Consider the following 24,463-nt stretch of genomic DNA (forward strand, 5'->3'; position numbering starts at 1 on the left):
AAAAAAAAAAAAAAAAAAAAAAAAAAAAAAAATACTGTTTAATCATCAGACTGGTAAAAGCATCTTTTAAGCTTCCAAATTTGTTAAAAATCTTCTCTTACAAAATAATTTTTCCTTTTTACAGAAATGGAAAAATTTATTAGCTACCTATCTATCTACTTACATTAAAAAAAAATAGAAATAGGATCTCGCTATGTTGCCCAGGCTGGTCTTGAACTAGGAGCCTCAAGCAATCCTCCAGCCTTGGCCTCTCCAAGTGCTGTGATTACAGGAATGAGCCACCGTGCCTGGCCTACTGGGCTTTAAATAGCCACTGCAAAAAGACAACTGACTTTTAACAACTGACTACCTTTTCTGAATGAATGACTTTCTAAATAAATACAACTACCACAAGCCGTATTCTGGCTGCCATCACCTCTTACTGTGCTAAGTCTTAATTCTTGAAATTCTCTCCCCTCTTCCAAGCGTCTAATCAGGATTTTGTCCCTATCACTCTCTTGAAACTGTCTGTCAAAGTCACTCACAAGTTCATCATATCAAATCTAATCACCACTGTTCTGCCATATTCTTACTAGATCTCGCAAAAGCAGCTCAAACAATGGAGCCCTCCCTCCTTCTTGAAATACTTTTTCTTGGTAGCAGGACACCAATCTTCTGCCATTTCACTTTTGTCACTCTTGGTTTCTGGCTTCTTCTCTTTTGCCTGGCCTTTAAATGTCACATCACACCAAGGCTTGGGTCTACACCTTCTGCTCCTTATAGCTAAGCTTGCCCCTAAGACATGCTCTCCATATTCAAACTGCCCCAGAGCTGATCGATACTTCCTCTGAGGTCCAGTCAAATGTCATCAACCCTGTCTCCTTAACATCTCCTTAACATCAGAAATCTACTAGGACTCTCAGAATCACCAACACTCTTAATTTCTCCTTTAAAACCATTCCTCTTCCTGATATTCCCAACTCAGTATACAGTTATGCCATCCATCTAGTTATTCATGTGAAAAGCCTTAATTCTCCTTTTTCATTTCTTATTTCCAATCTACTGACAAGTCCTTTTTACTTTTTCTCCAAAATACAGGCTATAATGAATCTAATCTGTCCTCCACATTGATTATCACCACCAGATATAAATCATCATTGCCTCTTGCGTGTGGCAAAAGCCTCCTAACTGATCTCCAGGATTCCACTCTTGTCCCCTACATTCCAGTCTTCAGATAACACAGGTAAGTCTATCAACCGCATCACTCTTCCGCTTAAACAATCTGTTGCTTGCTTGCTTTTCCTTATGGGCTCCCCATGCTTCAGGGGGAGACTACAACGTCCCTCACACACCTTCCAAACCCCAAGCTAGTTTTTGCCTCAGGACCTTTGCCAGTGCAGTTCCTTTAGCCTGGAACGCTTCTCCCCTAGGTCTTGACATGGCTCTCATCATCTACATCAGTTCCAAAAGTCATCTGCTCAAAGAACTCTTACCTGGCCATCTTGTTCTACTGATTTCTCTCTCTCTGTCTCTGCTATTACCCTGTTTTAATGAACTGATTGCACTTATTCTCACCTAAAAGTATTTACTTCCTTGTTCCCCACAATTTGAAAATAAGATCCACAGCGGTAGGAGCCATGAGGTCTTGCTGGCCAGCATGTTCCCAGCAACTAGGACACTGAGTAGGGGCGTATAGAACACTGGTTTAATCCAATAAAACCATGTATTCTGCCAAAACAAAAACCAAGCAAAAGAAAAACAGACTCCTCCTGTATAAGTTGGGTCCAGAACAAAAGAATTGTGCTGAGTGCACACTGGTGAAAGAAGGTACCAAATCTACCCACAGAATTTCCTAGAATCAAAAATTCTATTTTCTGGGTGTTCTAAGGCAAGTCACAGCATCACTGCACCCCGTTTTTCTCTCTTCTCTGTAGAGGAGTTGAACAAAATCATTGTTCAGACCCCAGTCTGAGCCTTAATTCTACAGTGTGTGAACAACTACAACAAAAAAGATCTGAGGCTGGGTGCCATGGCTTATCTTGCAATCTCAGTATTTTGGGAAGCCAAGATGGGAGGATTACTTGAGATTAGGAGTTTGAGACCAGCCTGGGCAACAGAGCAAGACTCTATCTACAAAAAAATTTTTTAAATTACTTCAGTGTGGTGGTGCATGCCTGTAGTCCCAGCTACACAGGAGGCTGAAGCAGGACGAACGCTTGAGCCTAGGAGTTGGGAGCTGCAGTGAGCTATGATCGTGCCACTGCACTCTAGTCTGGGCAACAGAGTGAGACCCTGTCTCAAAACAAAAAACCAGACAAGGAACCATGGAAGAGTGACACACCATGTCACCCAGTTAGTTTGGTGATAATGAAGGCAAGGAGAAGGTAATTTTAAAACATCTAAAGCCAGCCGGGCGGTAAAGCCAGGACTTTGGGAGGCCAAGGCGGGTGGATCACAAGGTCAGGAGTTCAAGACCAGCCTGGGCAAGATGGTGAAACCCTGGCTCTACTAAAAATACAAAAATTGGCCGGGTGTGATGGTGGGCGCCTGTAATCCCAGCTACTCGGGAGGCTGAGGCAGGAGAATTGCTTGAACCTGGGAGGCGGAGGTTGCAGTGAGCTAAGATTAAAAAAAAAAAAAAAAGAAAACCTAAAGCCTTTAGATAAAGGGAGTTTTGGACAGGTTCTACCTCCTTTGTTAGAAATACGGCCTTAAGCAAAATGTTCAATTTCTGAGAATCTCACTTCCCTCATTTATATAACAGGGCTAATACATTATGCATACTTTTTAGAGTTTTCATTGTGATCAAATAATACAAGTGAAGGCACATACTATATATAAGGGCAAGGAAATGCAGAGTCAGATTTTTGTTTTGTTTTTTGAGATAGGGTCTGGCTCTGTTACCCAGGCTGGAGTGCAGTGGTACAATCTCGGCTCACTGCAACCTCCACCTCCTGGGCTCAAGCCATCCTCCCGCCTCAGCCTCCCAAGCAGTTAGGACTACAGGCACACACCACCATACCCAGATAATTTTTGAATTTTTTGTAGAGATGGGGTTTTGCCACGTTGCCCAGGTTGGTCTCAAACTCCTGAGCTCAAGCGATCTGCCCACCTCGGCCTCCCGAAGTGCTGAGATTACAGGTATGAGCCACCACACCTGACCAATAATTTTAAATATTAATTAGAAAGCAGGCCAGGTGCAGTGCCTCACACCTGTAATCCCAACACTTTGGGAGGCTGAGGGGGTGGAGTTCAAGACCAGCGTGACTAACATGGTAAAACCCTCTCTCTACTAAAAATACAAAAATTAGCTGGGTATTATGGCTCGTGCCTGTAATCCCAGCTAATCAGGAGGCTGAGACAGGAGAACTGCTTGAACCTGGGAGGCAGAGGTTGCAGTGAGCTGAGATCATACCACTGCACTCCAGCCTGGGCGACTGTGTGAGAGTCTGTCTCAAAAAAAGAAAGGAGAGGGGAGGGGAGGAGAGGGGAGGGAAGGGCAAGGGCAAGAAAAGAAAGAAAACAATGACAATAGTAATAAATTATTTTATTCTCAAGTGGCTGAACGAACTATATATATATACACACACACACATATATACATATTTATTTATATTACCCTAGATTGAGCTGAGAGGTGGAACTAGAAAATACTTAAGTAAACTTGGGCAAACTTGATCAAAATCATGTACTAGTAACTTCTCCTATGTCCTGACATCTTTCATGGATTAGCCTCATCAAAATCATTTACCGAGAACATCGATGTGATGAGAACGAGGTGAGGAAAGGCAGGGAGAAGTCTGGGGGGAAGAGTGATGGGCTGCTTGGCAGAGTATCAGGTCAGAAATCCTGGCAGGTTCCCTTCCTAACAGCAGCAGGTTACTTAACGACTGTAAAACTTTCTCAGCAGTAAGGTCACAACCTCCTGAAACTAAATCAGCAATAGCTCCACAACTGAAATTCTGATGGCAGAATGGAATAAGAGAAAACAAATTAAATGGTACAGGAAAATTACTGACCCCCAGGTTTGAGTGAAAAAGAAGAAATGGGATGCCTCTAGTCATCTGACCTTTTCTCCACTATGAGATTTCTTCTTGCAGCACTGGAAGAAAGCCAACAGAAAACCAAATACCATTGTTTTGTTTTGTTTTGTTTTAGACAGGGTATCACTTTGTCACCCAGGCTGGGGTGCAGTAGTGTGATCTTGGCTCACCTCTTGTGCTCAACTGATCCTCCTGCCTCGGCTCCCCAAGTGGCTGGGACGATAGGCACCCACCACTGTGCCTGGTTAATTGTTAAATTTTCAGTAGCAACGAGGCCTTGTTATGTTGCCAGGCTGGTCTCAAACACCTGGGATCAAGCAATCCTCCTGCTTTGGCCTCCCAAAGTGTTAGGATTACAGGCATGAGCCACTGTGTTTGACCCCAAACACCCTTTAACGATTTTAACACCTGGGTCCTGACCAAAGATTGGCTACAGAGACCTTCAGGGATTCAGAGCGAGTTCCACTTAAATTAGCTGGCTAACTAAAGGCTAAACATTGGGAGCACACACTGGACAAGACAAACAACGGCCCCAGTCATGTGGAGGCTGCTGCAGTGTTCACTTCTGCTCTTCCTCGCCTTTGCTCACACAAAGGCAAAAGAAAGATTTTTCTTTCTTTTTTTGGACCACTATCCTATTTGCCTAAAAATCTTTCCAAAACCTTTCCCCTTACAAAAACCAGCCTTGCGGCTAAAACTTACTAAAAGAAAGGCAATACATTGTTTTTAATAGGAAATCTAATAAGTAAAACCAGAGTATTTCTGTATCTTAGCTTATCGTGAATTGTATCAGAGACACCCTGAATTACTGCTGACTGCCCCCTCCCAAATCTATTTCACTTTATCACCTATCATCAGCTATTTAAGGATGAAGAGATGAAAAGAAACTCTAGCCACAATTTTCATGTTTTATTTTAAACTGTTAAACAATCTCCCCATGAATCAGATGTTAGATTTGATTACTGTGATCTTCAAATCAACCTAAATAATTAAATCTAGAACGAGAACAGAAATCAGAACTACTGATCTCAGTCAACTAATTAACCAATTAACTTATAAGAAAAATACCTGCTTGAAAGATACTTTTTTATGGAATCATGTTTGTTTGTTTTGAGATGGAGTCTCGCTCTGTCGCCCAGGCTAGAGTACAGTGGCGCAGTCTTGGCTCACTGCAGCCTCCGCCTCCCAGGTTCTCCTGCCTCAGCCTCCTGAGTAGCTGGGATTACAGGTGTGCACCACCACACCTGGCTAATTTTTTTATATTTTTCGGTAAGATAGGGTTTCGCCACGTTGACCAGGCTGGTCTCGAACTCCTGACCTCAGGTGATCCACCTGCCTCAGCCTCCCAAAGTGCTGGGATTACAGGCGTAAGCCACCACGCCTGGCTGGAATTAGGTTTTTAATCAGGATAACAATGTTTATTTTTCTCTATCCCATTTTGTTCTAAGAAAGAATTTAATGTGGCCAAGTGACTCAATACTGTGATTCAAAATATGTATTTCTAGATGCCATAATCCAAAGGAATTGTTTATGCACAAGGAGAAACAGACATTATGGAAACCAAAAACCAAAAGGAAGAAGGATCAATGGAAGAACAACAAAAAAAAAACCCAGAAGTCGCAGCAGCAGACTGTAAGTTTGTTCCTTTTCCCCTGACTGACAGCCTGCATCTCTGCTTTCATTTTGATTACTGTACATCCTAGGGTTAAAACGTGAACATGCTCCTTCTTCTCCCCAGCACTACCTTCCTGCAGGGGGCCATCATTTTTCAGACAGAATTACCTCCTAGAATTTCATAATGTTATAAACTGAGAGGGAAAAAAAGGAAAACATTTATTTTTAAAATATACAAGAAAACATAGAAACCAATTCATTTTCAGACTTACCAAATGCTGGTGCGCTAGAAATAGCTGGTTGCTGTTTCATGACAGGGGGAAGTGCAGAGGGTAGTTGATATCCTTGTAGCTTCAGTTTGATAAGTTTCATAGCTATGGAAAACTCCACTTGATCCATTCTTCCATCATTATTCATGTCAGCTAGTGCCCTGCAAACCAACAGCATGGCCTGAGAACAACTGTGACCATAAAAGAACCTTTCCAAAACCACCACTCTCACCAATACGAAAACAAAATAATTAGCACTCTTACCCCTAGAGAGAACAACAGAAACCATAACTGCTTACCAAGCTATGGGGAATAGCATGTAAATACTCGCCATGTTTTATACAAACATAAAATATCTGTCACTCTGCCACTTTAGCAGATAATTTTCAGCCTCAGTGTGAGGATATGTACTTTAGATATCAAAAGGGGTTTCTTTCTGAAGTGATGAAAACATTCTAAAATTAGCTAACAGTGACTGTTGCACAACTCTGTGAATAAACTAAAACCAATGAATTAGACACTTCAAATGAGTAAATTTTATTATGTGAATTATTTCACAATAAAGCTATTAGAAAAGAAAAAGATTTAGAAACAGAGAATGTTCATATTGCTAGAGATACTCAGACTGCATTCTTTGTAGAGAGCTCTACAAACTTCAATGTGGGAACATGACACAGTACGCTATGCTACCTACTTATGCTATGCTAGGATTACTCAACTATAATGCTACGAAACCTCTAAAGCTCTTGAAACTAACTTTTCTTTAGAATTGTGCCCCTTATCACTCAACAATTTTGTAACTCAGCTTACAAAATGTGTTTGCTATCTGAAAATGGTACTCAAATACATATGGTCCAATGCAGCCTACCATGAGCTTTAATGTAAAGTACTTTCTCAAAGAAGAGTAAGTAAAAGGAATTGCTTCTCGGCCTTTTGGCTAAGATCAAGTAAGCAAAAGTTTGTCCTGGTAACTGGAAACTACATTATATCATCAAAACTGTGCATATTCATGACTTAAGCTCTTCTGCATAAAAAAGTTTTATTCAGATTTTATTTATTTTAATCCAGATATTAAAAGCATGAAGATTTTTTAAACCAATGTTACAAAAAAAAGTATTTGAAAGATCTAAATAAGACAGTTCAATTAAAATACCACGATAAGCAATCGTTTAGACTGAGCCATATCCAGACAGTGTTCACAAAAGAAAATTAAGTTACACAGAAAATAATTCTGCATAGCTGGAATTAACTCAAAGAAAGAAAACATGTAACACAATAAAAAGCATGGCATAAGACAAAGATCAAAAAATCTCTAAAAGTGATCAAAACTGTAAAAGTCGGCACATTTTAGAAAATAAAGATCATAACGCAGGAAATGAAGTTCTGTGGTTGCAGAAACCTTCTTTTTGCCTCAGATAGGAGTTCCCCATTCTCCTGTAGTCATGGGCCCCTCAGCAATGAATTCAGAATCTGAACTCTTCTCACTACTTGGGAATTTAAGCATCACTTTTCTGTATTTTGTGGCCATTTGGATTTGCACTTCTATGAACTGCTTATTCAAATCCTTTGCCAAATTTTCTGTATACTGCATGTCTTTTTGTTGTTAGTTTATAAGAGCTCGTAGTGTATCACAAATTATCTGCTGACCGCCAAAAGATTTTTAAAAATTCATTATCTGATTTATGTATATTTATGGCATAGAAATTCTAAATTTTCATATATAAAATATTTCTTTTATCATATGATTAGAAGGTTTTTAGTCCTTGATTTTCTAACATCGTATTATTTTATTTCATTTCAATCCTTAAACCAGTAATCGTGTGTGGGGGTGGGGTAGTTATTCCAGGGTCCAGTCATATTCTTCTACATGGATTCCTAGCTTTCCCACTAATATTTATTAATTAATCCCTCTTCTTCTCACTAAACTAATATACATTTTCATCATGTATCAAATGTTCATATGAAGTGAGAACTATTTCTGGACTATCTGTTCTGACTGAACAATTTCCAGGTCGATATTACAATGATTTGATCACACTGGCTCTCTAGCATATTGTGATCCGGGAAGGTCTGGGAAGGTTTTTCTTTTTCCCTTGGTTATTCATGGATGTCTATTTTCCTATGAACATTTAGACCATTTTACCTATTATACAAACAACCCTACTGGGATCCAAAAACTGCCTTAGAAGGGGATTTTTGGAGAACTGATTAAACCGCAATTGCTTTTGCACCAATAGTTTACCCAACCAAAGAAAAGAGAATCTTTCCAGTTGTTCAAATATACTAATATTTCCTTTAATAAAATTGTATCACTTTTTTCATATAATATGCTTTTCTTGCTAAATGTATTCTGAAGAATTTTATCATTTTTGCCAGATTTTAGATGAAACATTCCCCCCATTTCCATTTTTTAGGTGCTTATTTCAAGCATAGAAACATTTTTTATTTTAAAAAATTATTTAGGTTGCATTCAGCTATCCTACCAGACTCCTACAAGTCTTACTAATGTTTTAAAACTAAAATCTCTTGGGTGTACTAAGTATACAATCACATAACTAGAAAAAAATGAGCATTATCTTTCTTTTCCAATATTTAGGCTAATCTTTTTTATTGGTTTTACAGCCTCTAAGACATTACTGAATGCGTTCTTGCTCAGTTCTGAGTTTAAATGAAACAGTAGATTTACTAGAGCTAACAGTTAATAGAGTTCATTGTTTAGAGTGACAGTTGGTAGTGATTTCTGGAAAATAATGTAAACTAAAAACAAAATTTTGAGCCCCCCACCATCTGCACAGACCCCTCATCTCAGCCAAGGGCATTCCAAAGTTAACCTGAAAAACTAGTTCAAGCTATGACAGGAAGAGGAAGTCGGACATGCCTCATTATACCCTCCTCCCTTTTGGATTTCAGGCCCAGATGACCAGCATTAGCATCAACACAGGCCTTAAGACTGATAAAGGAAGCTCTTAAAGTCTGATAAGAAATACTTACCATCTATTTTCTCTGAAGTCTACTACCCAGAGGCTTCACCTGCATGACAAAACTTTGTTCTCCAAAACCACTTATGATAACCCACACATTCCTTTCTGTTGATTCCAGCTCTTTAGATAATAACTCTTTCAATGAAATGCCAATTAAAAAATCTTGAATCCACCTATGACCTGGAAGCCTCTGCTTCCAGTTGTCCCATTGTTCCAGACTGAAATAATGTACATTTTACATATATTGATTGATGTCTTACGTCTCCCTAAAATGTATAAAACCACGTTATATACCAACCACCTCGGGCAAATGGTCTCAGGATCTCCTGAGGGCTGTGTCACAGGCCATTGGTCACCATATTTGGCTCGGAATAAACCTTTTCAAATATTTTACAGAGTTTGACTCTTTTCATGGATAGTAGTCTCACATATTTAAGTAGTTTCCTTTCTACTTATTAGAAATGGTTACTGTATTTTTCATCAGGTGTCTAATCTGTAATTACTGATTCAATCACAAGTTTTCTTCTTCCTTTTTTCTGCTGAAATAATGACTAATGTTGACAGAATTTTTCGACTGACTCTAAACCAATCTTGCACCTCTGGCATAAAGTTGGTCATGGTGTATTCTTTTCACACATTGTGAAATTCTAATTGCTAAGATTTTGATTTTTTTTGCATCTATGTTCATAATTGAAACTGGTTTCTAGTTGCTTTATTTTTGTACTACCTTTCAGGTTTTATAAAGGAAATTAAGTAAATGAAATGGTGAACTTCCTTCTTTTGCTAAGTAGTTTTTAAAAATATACGCAATTGTTTAAAATGGTTTGGCGGGGAAGAGTTTCCATTAATCAAAATCAACATCAACATGCATACTAAAACCAATCAATCAGTCAGGCAGGTGCCCACTTCCTATTCCCCACACCACTGCCCAATATGATCTATGGTGAGAAACAGGAATATCCAATGTGGGACGATGAGTAGGTTAGGGGAGAAGACTTTAGGTAATGGCTTAATTAGACTCTAAAGGCATCCTACAGAAGTGTTTCCATGGGTGAGGAGAAGAAATTTAATCATGAGGTTTTAGGGACTTGACTTTAAACCACACACCATAATCTCAACATTTGGTTGAAAATGTCGTGATACTCAAAAAATGCTTTTCTCAATAAACATAACTGTGGGGAATCCCTGGTAATGAAAACTCTAAGAAATTTATGGAAATATGGTAGTTACAGCTGGGCGCGGTGGATCATGCCTGTAATCCCAGCACTTTGGGAGACTGAGGCAGGTGGATCCCCTGAGGTCAGGAGTTCGAGACCAGTCTGATCAACAAGGTGAAACCCTGTCTCTACTAAAAACACAAAAATTGGCTGGGCATGCAGGTGCCTGTAGTCCCAGCTACTTGGGAGGCTGAGGCAGGAAAGTTGCTTGAACCTGGGAGACAGAGGTTGCAGTGACCTAAGATCGCACCTCCAGCCTGGGTGACAGAGCGAGACTCCATCTCAAAAAAAAAAAAAAAAGAAAAGAAAAGAACAAAGAGCATTTATAGTAGGTTACCTTAAGGTAAGGAGGAAGGGAAGTAATTTAAATATGAATACATACACATTATATACATTATGTACCTGCCTTTTTCCAACAAAAATAAACAAATGAAGGGTAACAGGAAACTAATACAATGGGTAGGAACAGGGTACAGGGATAGAAGAGGGAGTGACATTGTCTGAGCACACCTTTTGGTTGAGTTTTGGCTTTTAGAACCTTTTAAATCTGTTATGTATTTAAATAATAAATGAAGTCCACAAAGATGAGGAGTGATATCTAAATTAAATAAAAATGAAAATAAACCTAATGATATTATAAATAAGTAACATATCCACCTACGAGGTGGAAAAAAAAGCCTAGTCCAACTAACTTCACATAGCACTTTATATGTCCTCTGTTTAAAAACAAAAGGAACTACAAAGTAATCTTGAATTCTACTGTGAAAGGAAAAGAAACACTCAGGACTCCAATTCACTATGCAAAAGATAGAAAAGCAAGCTGAAAGCTGAGTCATGCAAGAAGCTGTCATTCCTTTTGTTCCTAAGCAGAGAGCTACAAATAAAAGGTCAAATATCTCTACAGGTGGCTACTTTATGTTCCATTTTATCTTATGTAAAGTGACGACTTACTGAGCACTTTATTGATTTACTATTACCTAACTGACTATTCCCCTGCCTGCTCCTTTTCTCTGGCAACATATGGATTACCATATCCTCCCTCTTTGCCCTCCAGCCTACCTGTTCCCTTTAAATACTGAAGCCATCAAAATCATCGTTGGACAAAGGTACAGACTGTTTCTGTGATTCTGTGCTTATTTCCTGCTGGCATGTCCTTAACTTTGGCAAAATAAACTCCTAAACTGATTGAGATCTCTTGTCTCAGATACTTTTTGGTTTACACTACTTACTAGGTTCGTTGTTTTCGTTTGCTTGTTTGAGACAGGGTCTCACTCTGTCGTCCTGGCTGGAGTACAGTGGCATGATCATAGCTCAATGCAGGCTTGAATCCTTGGCTCAAGTGATCCTCCCACCCCATCCTCTGAGTAGCTGAGACTACAGGCATGCGCCACCACACATGGATAATTTTTTTTTTTTTAAGTAGAGATGGGGTCTCACTATGTTGCCCAGGCAGGTCTCAAACTCCTGGGCTCAAGTGATCCTCCTGCCTCAGCCTCCCAAATGCTGGGATTACAGGCATGAGCCACAGCATCAGGCCTAAATTTGTTGTTTGCAGTGGAGGTGAATGTAACAACTCTGAAACTACTGTGTGTGTGTTACAGGATGAAGGGATAAGGCCAGGCTCCTCTTGCCCTACCTCATTCCCCGCAGTGTTGGCATCTATAGATTCCTTTAAGAGCCTAGCTCATCCACAAAGGCTGGCCTCAGGCTGCTCATCTCTCACCTGCGGCCACCTGGGCTGGAAGTGAGACCCAGCAGCAGCACAAACTAAACCAGCTTCGTCAAACATTCATTCTCATTCATTCAAAAACCAATTATTGGGGGGAGGGGGGTGGGCATCTATCTGGAAATTGGGGTTACATTTATGAAAAAGACACAGTTCCTGCCACCACAGAGCTTATAATTTAGTGCAAGTAGAACTAATGAGAACAAACCAGATTACTCTACGTGGTGATAAGTGCTACCAAGGTAAAGGGAAGAGGTGGGCAGAGGGGACCACTTCAGACTAGTTGGTCACGGAATGCCACTTTGGGGAGGTGACATATGAACTGAAACCTGAAAGGCAATGAACCTGTGATGTGAGGAACTACAGCAACTGAATTATAGGAAGAGGAAACACTAAGTACAATGACCCCGAGGCAAGGAGAAGCCTGGCCCATTTAAAGAACAGGAAGAAGGCTGGGCAGGATGGCTCAAGCCCGTAATCCCAGCACTTTGGGAGACTGAGGTGGGCGGATCACGAGGTCACGAGATCCAGACCATCCTGTCCAACATGGTGAAACCCCGCTACTGAAAATACAAAAATTAGCTGGGCATGGTGGTGCGCACCTGTAGTCCCAGCAACTCGGGAGGCTGAGGCAGGAGAATTGCTTCAACCTGGGAGGCAGAGGTTGCAGTAAGCCGAGATCGCACCACTGCACTCCTCAAAAGATTATTCCTGGCGGACGCGGTGGCTCATGCCTATAATCCCAGCACTGTGGGAGGCTGAGGCGGGTGGATCATCTGAGGTCAGGAGCTCAAGCCCAGCCTGGCCAACGTAGTGAAACCCCGTCTCTACTAAAAATACAAAAATTAGCCGGGCGTGGTAGTGTGCACCTGTAATCCCAGTTACTCAAGGTGCTGATGCAGAAGAATCACTTGGACCCGGGAGACGGAGGTTGCAGTGAGCCCAGATTGCACCACTGCCCAGCCTGGGCTACAGAGTGAGACTTTGTCTCAAAAAAAAAAAAAAAAGTTTTTCCAGTTGCTGTTTGGAGACTAGAATCTAAAGGGGCAAGTGTGAAAGAGAGAATCCAGTCCACATGCTTGAACAGTGGGCCCAGGTGAGATGACAGGTTAGGATGGTAGCAGTAGGAAAGAAGTGGCCAGACTGGGGATAAAGTTGGTAAATGCAGTAATGTTGATGGATTGGGTGTGCAGGGCGAAGAAAAGAGAGAAATCAAGTGTGGTGCCCAGGTGTTGGTTTGGGCAGCCTGGTAACTAAGACGTCATCTTAGTTCAATGCCATGAACTACTGAGATGGCAAAGGCTCAGGAACGAGGGATGGAGGAGAGGGGATCAAGAGTCCAGGATGCCTTATTCTTTTTTCTTTTTTTTTGTATTGAGTTTAGCAAATTGATCTTGTTGGGGTTGAAGGCCCTTCTGACACATACTCAGGAGTGTCTTAAGTACAAACTATTAATATATGGCTGTTTGCTCTGACCCACCCATTCTGAACCAGATCATAAAGTTGATCTAATCCTTGCCTTCATGTGTGTGGTTCCCTTCTTTCCTCTCAGGGCCCATTTCCAGGTAGTGCTCCCTTGCTCCCTCTTTTCTCTCCATTTCTGCTGGCCCTCCGTCTCAGATTCCAGAGCCCTCATCCAGCCTCTTTACCACTGTCTCTTTTTCCTTCCTGTACCTTCTGGCTCTTGTCTATTCCCACTGCTTTATTCTCCTCCCCTCCACATCACAGCAAGGTTGGAAAAATTCTAAGCACTTCAATTGCCAAAAGGATATCTGCCAACCTCCTTCCAGCTCCTTATTAATAAGACAATTTCTAGGAAGATGTATCATCTTTGGCCACAGTTATAATTTGGCATTACACACAACTGACTTGACTCCATCCTCTGAGAATTAAGGTTTTCTTATATTCTTAATTGGAAATCAGCTAGGAGAGACAAGGAGTCCCCAAAGCATTAACAGATTACAGTTCAAAAGTTCACAAATTAGTTAACTGGAATATATTTTCTACACAGAAATAAAACATAATAAAGGTTTCTAACATATACTGTCCATCAGTTCATATCACTCAAATATTTGCAACAAATTCCAGAACAAAGTAAGTAAAGCTCAGAGAGAAACCAGACAGTTTCCAATTCTCAATCCAAACTTCTCTTCTTTGCTGAATGCGGTGGCTAATGCCTATAATCCCAGCACTTTGGGAGGCTGAGGCGGGCAGACTGCTTTAGTCTAGGAGTTCAAGACCAGCCTGGGCAACATGGCAAAACCCCATCTCCACATAAAATGCAAAAATTAGCCAGGCCTGGTAGTGCATGCCTGTAGTCTCAGCTACTCAGGAGGCGGAGGTGGGAGGACTGTTTGAGCCCAGAAGGTTGAGGTTGCAGTGAGCTATGATCATGCCACTGCACTCCAGCCTGGGTGACAGAGTAAGACCCTGTCTCAAAAACAAACAAAAAAGCAAAAAATTATCTTCTTCCCCAGATGACTGACACAAGGACTGCCTAAAACTTCAGAGTCAAACCCATTACTCTCTCTACTAAAAGGAGTAAGGACTTACCCTGGGACCCTACCAGAAAAATCACAGAAGAACATAAGAATAGTACGGGGTTTGGGAGGGCTGCTTCTTTAGATCAGCTATTATTAGTTGCAATTTTAAAAACCTAGGTTTGGCCGGCTGTGGTGGGTCACGCCTGTAATTCCAGCACTTTGGGAGGCCGAGGCAAGCAGATCACTTCAGGTCAGGGGGTTGAGACCAGGCTAGCTAACATGGTGAAACCCTGTCTCTACTAAAAATACAAAAATTAGGCGGGCATGGTGGTGGGCACCTATAATCCCAGCTACTTGGGAGGCTGAGGTAGGAGAATCACTTGAACCTGGGAGGCAGAGGTTGCAGTGAGCTAAGTTCATGCCATTGCACTACAGCCTGGGCGACAGAGCAAGACTCCGTCTCAAAATATAAACACAAAAAAACAAATAAAAAAACCCCCTAGGCTTTAAAAGATCAAGTACTGCCCAGGGTTACTATGTGAGTAAGTATCAGTCAGCTTAGTTGAAAGACAGATTTTGCTAAACTCATACTTTGCACTGCATTATTCCATCATCTGGGCAGGATATCAGTGGTTCATGAAATTTCCAATGACTTTTCAAAGGTACTTCTTTTGGGAAAAAGAGAGTTACAGACATTTTTTGATAGTAAAATATGCCATCACAAACTTATTTAGCAAAACATAAGAAAAAAATTAAAGATTAATTGATTCAATCTAAGATTGCCAAATTACCATCTTTAATTAATAAAAATGGTCACTATAAAAACTTGACTTTGGGCCACTCAGGTAAAAATACTTTAGAAAGTTAAGACAACTGTTTTTATTTTTTAGAGACAAGGTCTTGCTCTGTCACCCAGGCTAGAAGGCACAATCATAGCTGACTGCAGCCTCGAACTCCAGGGCTCAAGCAATCCTCCCGCTTCAGCCTCCCTAGCAGCTAAGACTACAGGCATGCACAATGCCCAGCTAATTTTTAAAAAAATTTTTTTTTTTTGGCCAGGCACAGTGGCTCACGCCTGTAATTCCGGCACTTTGGGAGGTCGAGGTGGGCAGATCACAAGGTCAGGAGTTCAAGACCAGCATGACTAACATGGTGAAATCCCGTCTCTACTAAAAATACCAAAATTAGCCATGTGTGGTGGTGCAGGCCTGTAATCCCAGCTACTCAGGAGGCTGAGGCAGGAGAATCGCTTGAAGCTGGGAGGCGGAGATTGCAGTGAGCCAAGATCGTGCCATTGCAATCTAGCCTGGACAACAAGAGCAAAACTCCGTCTCCAAAAAAAAAAAAAAAAAAAATTTTTTTAAATTTTTTTAATTTTTTTTTTTTTTTTTTTTTTTTTTTTTTGAGATGGAGTCTGGCTCTGTCGCCCAGGCTGGAGTGCAGTGGCTGGATCTCAGCTCACTGCAAGCTCCGCCTCCCGGGTTTACGCCATTCTCCTGCCTCAGCCTCCCGAGTAGCTGGGACTACAGGCGCCCGCCACCTCGCCCGGCTAGTTTTTTGTATTTTTTAGTAGAGACGGGGTTTCACCGTGTTAGCCAGGATGGTCTCGATCTCCTGACCTCGTGATCCGCCCGTCTCGGCCTCCCTAATTTTTTTAAAGATAAGGGCTCGTTATGTTGCCCAGGTTGGTCTCAAACTCCTGGGCTCAAGCAATGCTCCTACCTTGGCCTCCCAAAGCATTGGGATTACAGAAGTGGGCCACCACACCCAGCCAAATGTCACTTTTTTCAATTAAGACAGTTGTCTCTGCCAGGCATGGTGGCCACACCTATAATCCCAGCACTTTGGGAGGCAAAGGCAGGAAGATGGCCTGAGTCCAGGAGTTCGAGACCAACATGGACAACATAGCAAGATCCCATCTCTACAAAAAACAGAAGAAAAAAAATGAAATTCATTAGAGTGTATTTTGTTTTACTCCATCACACTTACCACCATGTGACAATTTTTGTGTTGTTATTGTCTTCCTCCACTAGACTGTAGTTTCAATAAAAGAATGGATTCTGTCTATTTTGTTCATTGCTATATTCCAAGCACCTATTAACAGTCACTGGCCCATAGCAGATATCTGATGAATAATTTTTCAGTGTTGAAAGAATAAATGAACTTTCAAAAACTGGGAATAGAACATAAAAGCATAATCCAGTGGAGGAAGTTAAGTTTGGGGAAGAAGGTTCCAGTGAGAGGTCCTGATGGTGTGAGACATGATCATGTATGAGGTGCGAAGCAAAAGAAGCTTGTTACGTTCACACAGGTGCCACAGGTCTTGTGTTTAAACTGTCACATTTAACCGACAGAACAGCACTGCTGTGCTCATTTGCGCATGACTTCTTTCTTGCAGGCTGTTTCTTCATCTGAGCCTTTTACTTTACTTAAACTGTAATTCCAAAACCGCTTGGTTATCTGATTTTTCAGCTCTAATAGATCAGAAGTTAGAATCAGAATGGCTTCAGAGGAGCAAGCACACTAGTTTAGAGACAGTCTGGCGGCCAATATGCTGACAACCAGGAAAAAGAAAATAAAGCGGACACCCAAAAAAAGCACACGGATCTGGTATCATTTCGTTTCAATTCAAATATATCCAAATACACACACACACACACACATATATATATATATATGTACCGTGAAAGTTTTGCTATTTCAGGACGAGTAACTGATTTTCATAATGATGACATTTCATCAAGAAAAGCTTAGACTGTGTTCTGTAGACTGTGCTTAAAAGAAACACAAAGCTCTATCAACCTTTATTAATTTCTATAAGATTATAAATGTAAAAGTTTGGTCATTTAAGAGGACGAAGTAATCAGCTGGAAAATTTAGTTATGTAGAATACCCAGTCCCTGGAGATGATAGCTTTTTGGGTTTTATTTTGAGGGTCTATTATGTGACAGGAGCCACAATAAGTCCTTGCTTTTTCTGGAATCTTCTCAACAACTTTCATAAACTATAAGCATTCCTATTTTCTAGATTAGAAAACTGAGGTAAAAGAGGGTAACTGTATCTCCAAATCAGACATACTGAACATGGTACATCTGGGATTCAAACTCAGGTGTAGACTACAAATCACATGCTCTTTCTTCACAGCGAGCTGCCTTCACATCACTAATTAACTCAGGGAAGTGAAGTATTCAGCACCCTTGGTGAAAAAATGAGACATCTTAGAGGACAACAGAATTCAGCATTGCTCTCCAAAGCCATGAGCCTAGAATCCAAACCTGTATTTGCCACCCTTTTTATTATACTCTCTGTATTTCCTGTGGCTTAAAAGATTGAATACCTATTTGTGATAGTCGAAGAATTCAATATTATCTATTTATTATGGATTCACCATGCATTAACTCTAATATTTTCTTTACCCTTTATTCTTCAGTCAATGAAAGATAAAAAATCATTCCATTATAAAGCAAGAAATGTGGGACATTCAAATAAATATGGGTGATATGGATGAAGCCAAAACTAACTGGTGAAGGAACACCAAAATTTAGAGGTCTCCATGGAAATTCAACTTTTTGACAGTGTTGTCATTCAAATATCACCACTTTTTTTGTTTTGTTTTAGTTCCATATGAGAAAGACACTTTTCAGACATCATTCTCTGGTAAGAAGTAACAAGATATTTCAGGCTAGAAATACATGTTCTCCTTTTAAAACATAAGAAATCATATTAACATATAGAACTAAATGATAATTTTATTTTGCCTTATGCTTATGTAAAATTCCAACTTACCATATCTGTGCTAAAACAGGTTGAGGTAACCCAGATTGAAAAAAAAAGTTTCTAGCTTGATCACCTGTAAATTAAACGGAAAAAGTTTCAGGAAAAAAAAAAAAAAAAAAAAATTCCAACAGCTAACAGAAATCCTCTAACAGCAAAATCACGAAATTTAAAAAGAGGCTGGTAATACTATAAATACTGAGTTGAGTGCATTATAAAAGTCCAAGGATAAGCCCAAAGGCAACAGTAAAACAATCCATCAGCACTAACTTTAGGATTAAAAAAAATCATCTCAATAAAGGCCTACCATTTCCCAGCATAGATTTTCCACTTTAATTAATCTGCTATTAACTAAGGATGAATAGCTACCCACTGTGCAAAAGCACATTTATAGGAATCCTTAGGACATTGATGACCCATACTTTCACTTTATAAAAAAAGTTATTTGCCATTCCCAATACCTATACTCCAAATTCTGGGTACTTCTGATATATTTACGGAGAATAAATAACAATGATTAAGAACCACACCTGAGGTCAGGAGTTCAAGACCAGCTTGGCCAACATGGTGAAGCCCCATCTCTACCAAAAATACAAAAAATAAGCTAGGCGTGGTAGTGGGTGCCTGTAATCCCAACTACTTGGGAGGTTGAGGCAGGAGAATTGTTTGAAACTGGGAGGCAGAGGTTGCAGTGAGCCGAGATCAAGCCATTGTACTCCAGCCTGGGCAACAAGAGCGAAACTCTGTCTCAAAAAAAAAATAGCAGGGCGTGGTAGCAGAACAATTCCCCAGGAAATAAAGATTCCATTTTTTCTAAAGTGAATTCCTGAAAAATAATCAAACAGGAAAATTAGTTTGTTTATTTTTTGAGATGGAGTCTCGCTCTGTCACCCAGGCTGGAGTGCAGTGGCGTGATCTCGGCTCACTGCAACCTCTGCCTCTTGGGTTCAAGCAATTCTCCTGCTTCAGCCTCCCAAGTGGCTGGGATTACAGGCGCTCACCACCACACCCAGCTGATTTTTTATTTTTAGTAGAGATGGGGTTTCACTATGTTGACCAGGCTGGTTTGGAACTCCTGACCTCAAGAGATCTGCCCGCCTCAGCCTCCCAAAGTGCTGGGATTACAGGTGTGAACCACTGGTCCTTTGATCTTAACAAATTCCCATAAATTATATGCACAAACCAGTGGTTTGACATGCACTAAAAATTGCAAACAAGGTATGATTCCATTACGTGTAAAAAAATTATAAAAGGAGAGGCACAAGGTTAAGGCAAAATAGGTAAATGTCTCTCCTTGGTCATATTTGCCCATCTCGGCTTTGCATAATAGAGTTTCCACAGACATCTGCACTACTGATAAGTAAAAATGAAAAAATGCTGACTCTGATTACCAGTAATGAATCCAGATATTGGCTTTAAACTATGGAACTGCTGATCATGCTTCGCTCTTTCCTCTACAGTTATGGCCCAGATATCCAGGCTGCCTAAAATCCAAAGAAAAGACAAACAAATTATTCAGCGAGAAAAGCAAAACAAAATGCTCTCACACACTATTTCCACAGCACTTCAATATTCTGTCTATGTATTATAAAGACTTGATAAAGTCACATCTGCTTGTCCTTGGAAGTTATGCATATAAAGTTAGAAAATTAAGTGTAAAACAGGACACAAAATGTAAGAAACAGAAAGAGAGAGAAAGGGAGGGAAAGGAAAGAAGAGGCACACATTCCTTTTTCAGAAACTTGTCTTATAAGTTAGCAAGATTATAATAAATTAATAATTTACTTACATAAACCCAAGCAACAGACTAAATTAACTTAAACCTAAAACTGTACCCTCAAGTGCCTTAAATGCCACAGGCAAAAGTTATGAAAGAAGTTGAGTGTGATAAATATCCATGAAAATCTTTTGGGGGGTGATTAAAATATTAATATATTAGATTGTGGTGATGGCTGCACAACTATAAGTTTGCTAAAAATTATTATATAGCTAAAGCTAGTAAATTTTATGGAATATAAATTATATTTCACTAAAGCTGTTTTTAAAAATGGGTATCTCAGTATGCAGGAAGCACAGTTAAAAAAAAAAAAACAAGAGGGGCAGGGATGTCCTGATATGAAATAATAGCCAAAGAGAATGAGTTTTAGGTTTTCCTTCAGTTTCAGCTCTTAGGCTGACTACATGTCCACTCACTACTGAGATCTTGCTGACTTTAGTCCTAGGTCTCCTCAAATTGACTAAAATAATTCTAGATTATATACATGGAAAGCTTTCAAAAGCTTGGACACCTTCCACAAAACTGGGAACACACAATACGTATGTTTCACACAAAATGTGAATGTGCCCAGCACATCAGCAAAAACATCTAAACATTGCATCTCTCCTCTCTACCGGGTCTGGTATAACACTGACCGATAAAGTAAAAATCCATTCAGTCACTGGAAAAATATTTACTGTGGGGATGAAGTGGTGTCCAAGACAGAGATGACCCCTTCCCTCACAGGCCTTACAGGTCTGAACTTCTAGAAGAAATTTTCACTGCCCTGTCAGAATTCATCCCTGTAACTATAAACAAAAACCAAAAATTGTACAGTAATTAAAGGGAACAAAAATAAAATAGAATAGTAATTCTGAAAAGTTTACAGATCTCTGCACCAGAATCCCACAGAGACTTTTACTCTCTTCATGATGAGATTAGACAGCTTCCAAGAGTACTCCGTTAATATAAATTTGTAATAAGTATTTTTTAATAAGTACTACTTTTTAATAAGTATTTTTGTTAAAAAGTAACTTGGGTGTAAGCAAGAACAATTAAAAATTTCCTAATAACATTAGGAAAAATTGCCCACAAAACACATTTTATGCAGACTGATACGTTTCAAACTTATGTTTAGTTTAATTAAAGTAAAACAAACAAAAATGTCATGCTTCAAATCCAGGCTTTGAAAAAGTGTAAATGACCCCATCACTTCAAAAAATAACTTGCTGATAAAAAAACACTAAGAGACTTGGGAAAGACATGGCCTAATTGCAATGTTTGTATCTTATTTGGATCCCAATTTAAACAAACAAATCATAACAAGAAATGTCTAGAGACTATCAGGGAAATGTCCGAAGACTATAAGGTACAGACTAGATATAGCAAACATTTTATAGGTACGATAATATGGTATTGTACATTTATTTATTTATTTTGAGATGGAGTCTTGCTGTCACCCAGGCTGGAGTGCAGTGGTATGACCTTGGCTCACTGCAACCTCCGCCTCCCAGGTTCATGTCATTCTCCTGCCTCAGCCTCCCGAGTAGCTGGGACTACAGGCGCCCCCCACCATGCCCGGCTAATTTTTGTATTTTTCATAGAGACAGGGTTTCACTACGTTGGCCAGGCTGGTCTTGAACTCCGGACCTCAGGTGATCCACCAGCCTTGGCCTCCCAAAATGCTGGGATTACAAGCATGAGCCACCACGCCTGGCCCGGTATTGTAAATTTTTATAGATGTGATAATGCCACTGAAGTTGTCTTTAAATGTTTTCTTATCTTTTAGGTACACATACTAAAATATTTATAGATGAAATGATATGATGCCTGGGAGTTGCTCCAAAAGAATCCAGATGAAACAATATTGGGCATGAGTTGATAATTAATGAAACTATATGATGGAATACATGAAGGTTGATTACATTATTTTCTCTACTTTTTAATTTTAAATTTGCCATAATATCAAGTTTTTAAAATCTGGTCCCAAAGTACATTAAAAAGAGAAATTTCTGAAAACTTACCACCAAAAGGTGCTGGAAACTGAGCCATGGTTCTGTTACTTTTACCTTGCTAATTGACGCCTGTAAGTGAAATGCAACATTTAAGTTTATGAAAACTTAATTCCTGTATAATCATAAACACACCAGCATGCTGTCTTTAATGGTCAGAGGACTAACACTAGAGCCAGAGCATAGCTCTACAATTAAGGAATTCATTCATTCACGTGTTACTTTTTAAATACAGAGTTGTCCCTTATTATCCCAGGAAGATAGGTTCCAAGACCTCCCATGGATTAAAAAAAAATCCGTGGATCCTCAAGTCCCTGATATAAAATGGCACAGTATTTGCATATAACCTAAGCAAGTCCTCTCGCATACTTTAATCTCTAGGTTACTTACAACACCTAATACAATGTAAATGCTATGTAAACAACTGTTATACTGTATGCTTAGAATTCCGTACATATTTAGTACAGATGCAATTTTTTCCCCCCAAATGTTTTCAATCTGTGGTAGGCTGAAGCTACAGACTTTGTGAAACCGATGGATACGGAGGGCTGACTGTACCCTTTTCTTAACCATCTATAAATATCAGTCCGTCTACTTGATGGTTATAATCAAAGCTTCTTTTCATTGAGCACTTAGAACATGCTACACATTATACTACGTAATTCACAGGTCTTATCTCTTCTACTCATCATCACAGCCCTGTGAGATAGGTTACCATTATTACCATCCCCATATTATGGATCAGGAAAATGAAAATCAGAGGCGGTACGTGATTAGCGCAATACCATTCGTTTGGTGACCAAAGGCTGTGGAGTTAGCAGGACAGCTAACTCTACAGCCTTTCTCCACGAAAAACATGAAGACTTTGAGAAAGACTGTAAACAATGCATATTACACTAACATCTGTCCCAGAATACCAAACACAAATTTAATGCTCCAAAAATCTCCATCAGGCATTATTTATTCATGAACAGCCGATGTGAAAAAAAGTCAGTCCTCTTCTCTAACTAAAAACAGAAATCCAGATTTAGGGCCAGGTGCAGCGGCTCACGCCTGTAATCCCAGCACTTTGGGAGGCCGAGGCGGGCAGATCACGAGGTCAGGATATCAAGACCATCCTAACACAGTAAAACCCAGTCTCTACTAAAAATAAAAAAAAAATTTTTTAATTAGCTGGGCATGGTGGCGGGCACCTGTAGTCCCAGCTACTCAAGAGGCTGAGGCAGGAGAATGGCGTGAACCCGGCAGGTGGAGCTTGCGGTGAGCTGAGATCGCACCACTGCACTCCAGCCTGGGCTACAATGCAAGACTCCGTCTCAAAAAAATCTAGATTTAGTGAATATTTTTCCTTATGTTTAACAGGGTAAATGCACAGTTAAAAATGAGTATTGGCTGGGCGCAGTGGCTCACACCTGTAATCCCAGCACTTTGAGAGGCTGAGTCAGGCAGATCACTTGAGTCCAGGAGTTCGAGATCAGCCTGGGCAACACGGCAAAACCCTGTTTCTAGTGAAAATACAAAAATTAGCCAGGCATGGTTGCATGAGACTGTAGTCCCAGCTACTCCGGAGGCTGAGGCGGCAGAATAACCTGAGCTCGGGAGGTCAAGGCTACAGTGAGCTGAGATCACTGTACTCCAGCCTGAGCAACTGGAGTGAGACCCTGTCTCAAAAATAAAAATTAAAAAGATAAATAAATAAATGAGTACTACTCACAGATTTAAAATCTTAAATTTAGATTTAAAAAAATGACAGTCTCTTGCCCTAATACATCTCAATTTCATCTTCCAATTTGTCCACAGAAGTTTTTTCCAACTACCACATTTTTAAATTTCCAAAAGCACTTTCTCATTCTCTGTTCTTCTGTTTCTTGGATCACTGGATTCCTCTGGGTTCCTTTATCGTTCATTGGCTCGTTGACTGGGTCTCTTTCACTTTTTTTTTTTTTTTTTTTTGAGACGGAGTCTCGCTTTGTTGCCCAGGCGATCTCAGCTCACTGCAACCTCTGCCTTCCAGGTTCAAGGAATTCTCTTGCCTCAGCCTCCTGAGTAGCTGGGATTACAGGCACGCCTCACCATACCTGACTATTTTTTGTATTTTTAGTAGAGATGGGGTTTCACCATGTTGGCCAGGCTGGTCTCGAACTCCTGACCTTGTGATCCGCCCATCTTGGCCATCTCTTTCACTTTTAAGGTTTTCCTCATATATCTAGTGATCCCCGGATGTGCCTCCATATTTAATAGTGAGTCACTAAAAAAATGCCCAAGCTCAGCGTGGGTGGCAGGTTTGTTGACTGATGGGCTTCTCTGTAAAACGATCAGGTATATTGGGTCCCCTTTTCATTGGGAGACCTCCAAATGTTCAGTATGTGGAGGTTTCTTCATCGAAGCTGTTAAGTTTTGCCAGACAGAACGAAGTGCTGGGTGGGGTGCGAAGGGACCAACTCATGTAAGTGCTGCCTTGAGGAGTAGTGAAGGAAGGAAGGAGCAGGTAGGGTCCTACACTTCAGTGTGCAGACTTGTACAGGCTCACTTGACTTTCAATCATGTGCTTCACCTCTCTAGTCTGGAGCACTTCTGGTTCTAATGCTCCTCCCATTTCCCCAGCACAC

General features: G+C 40.3%; 1 protein-coding gene across 8 annotated transcripts in view; it reads right to left on the reverse strand.

Moving 5' to 3' along the window:
- ITSN1 (intersectin 1) overlaps window positions 1-24,463 on the reverse strand; it is a 243,151-nt gene that overhangs the window by 148,042 nt on the left and 70,646 nt on the right. For all 8 annotated transcript variants that reach the window (XM_025378049.1, XM_025378046.1, XM_025378047.1 and 5 more), the window contains 4 exons: window positions 21,867-21,926; window positions 19,478-19,570; window positions 18,099-18,162; window positions 5,909-6,066 (listed from right to left, as the gene is read on the reverse strand). In XM_025378049.1, coding sequence (XP_025233834.1) covers window positions 5,909-6,066; window positions 18,099-18,162; window positions 19,478-19,570; window positions 21,867-21,894 — 343 coding nt within the window. In that variant the 5' untranslated portion in view covers window positions 21,895-21,926. The remainder of the gene's footprint in view (window positions 1-5,908; window positions 6,067-18,098; window positions 18,163-19,477; window positions 19,571-21,866; window positions 21,927-24,463) is intronic.

This window comes from Theropithecus gelada, chromosome 3 (assembly GCF_003255815.1).
Source record: "Theropithecus gelada isolate Dixy chromosome 3, Tgel_1.0, whole genome shotgun sequence".
Lineage (NCBI taxonomy): Eukaryota > Metazoa > Chordata > Mammalia > Primates > Cercopithecidae > Theropithecus > Theropithecus gelada.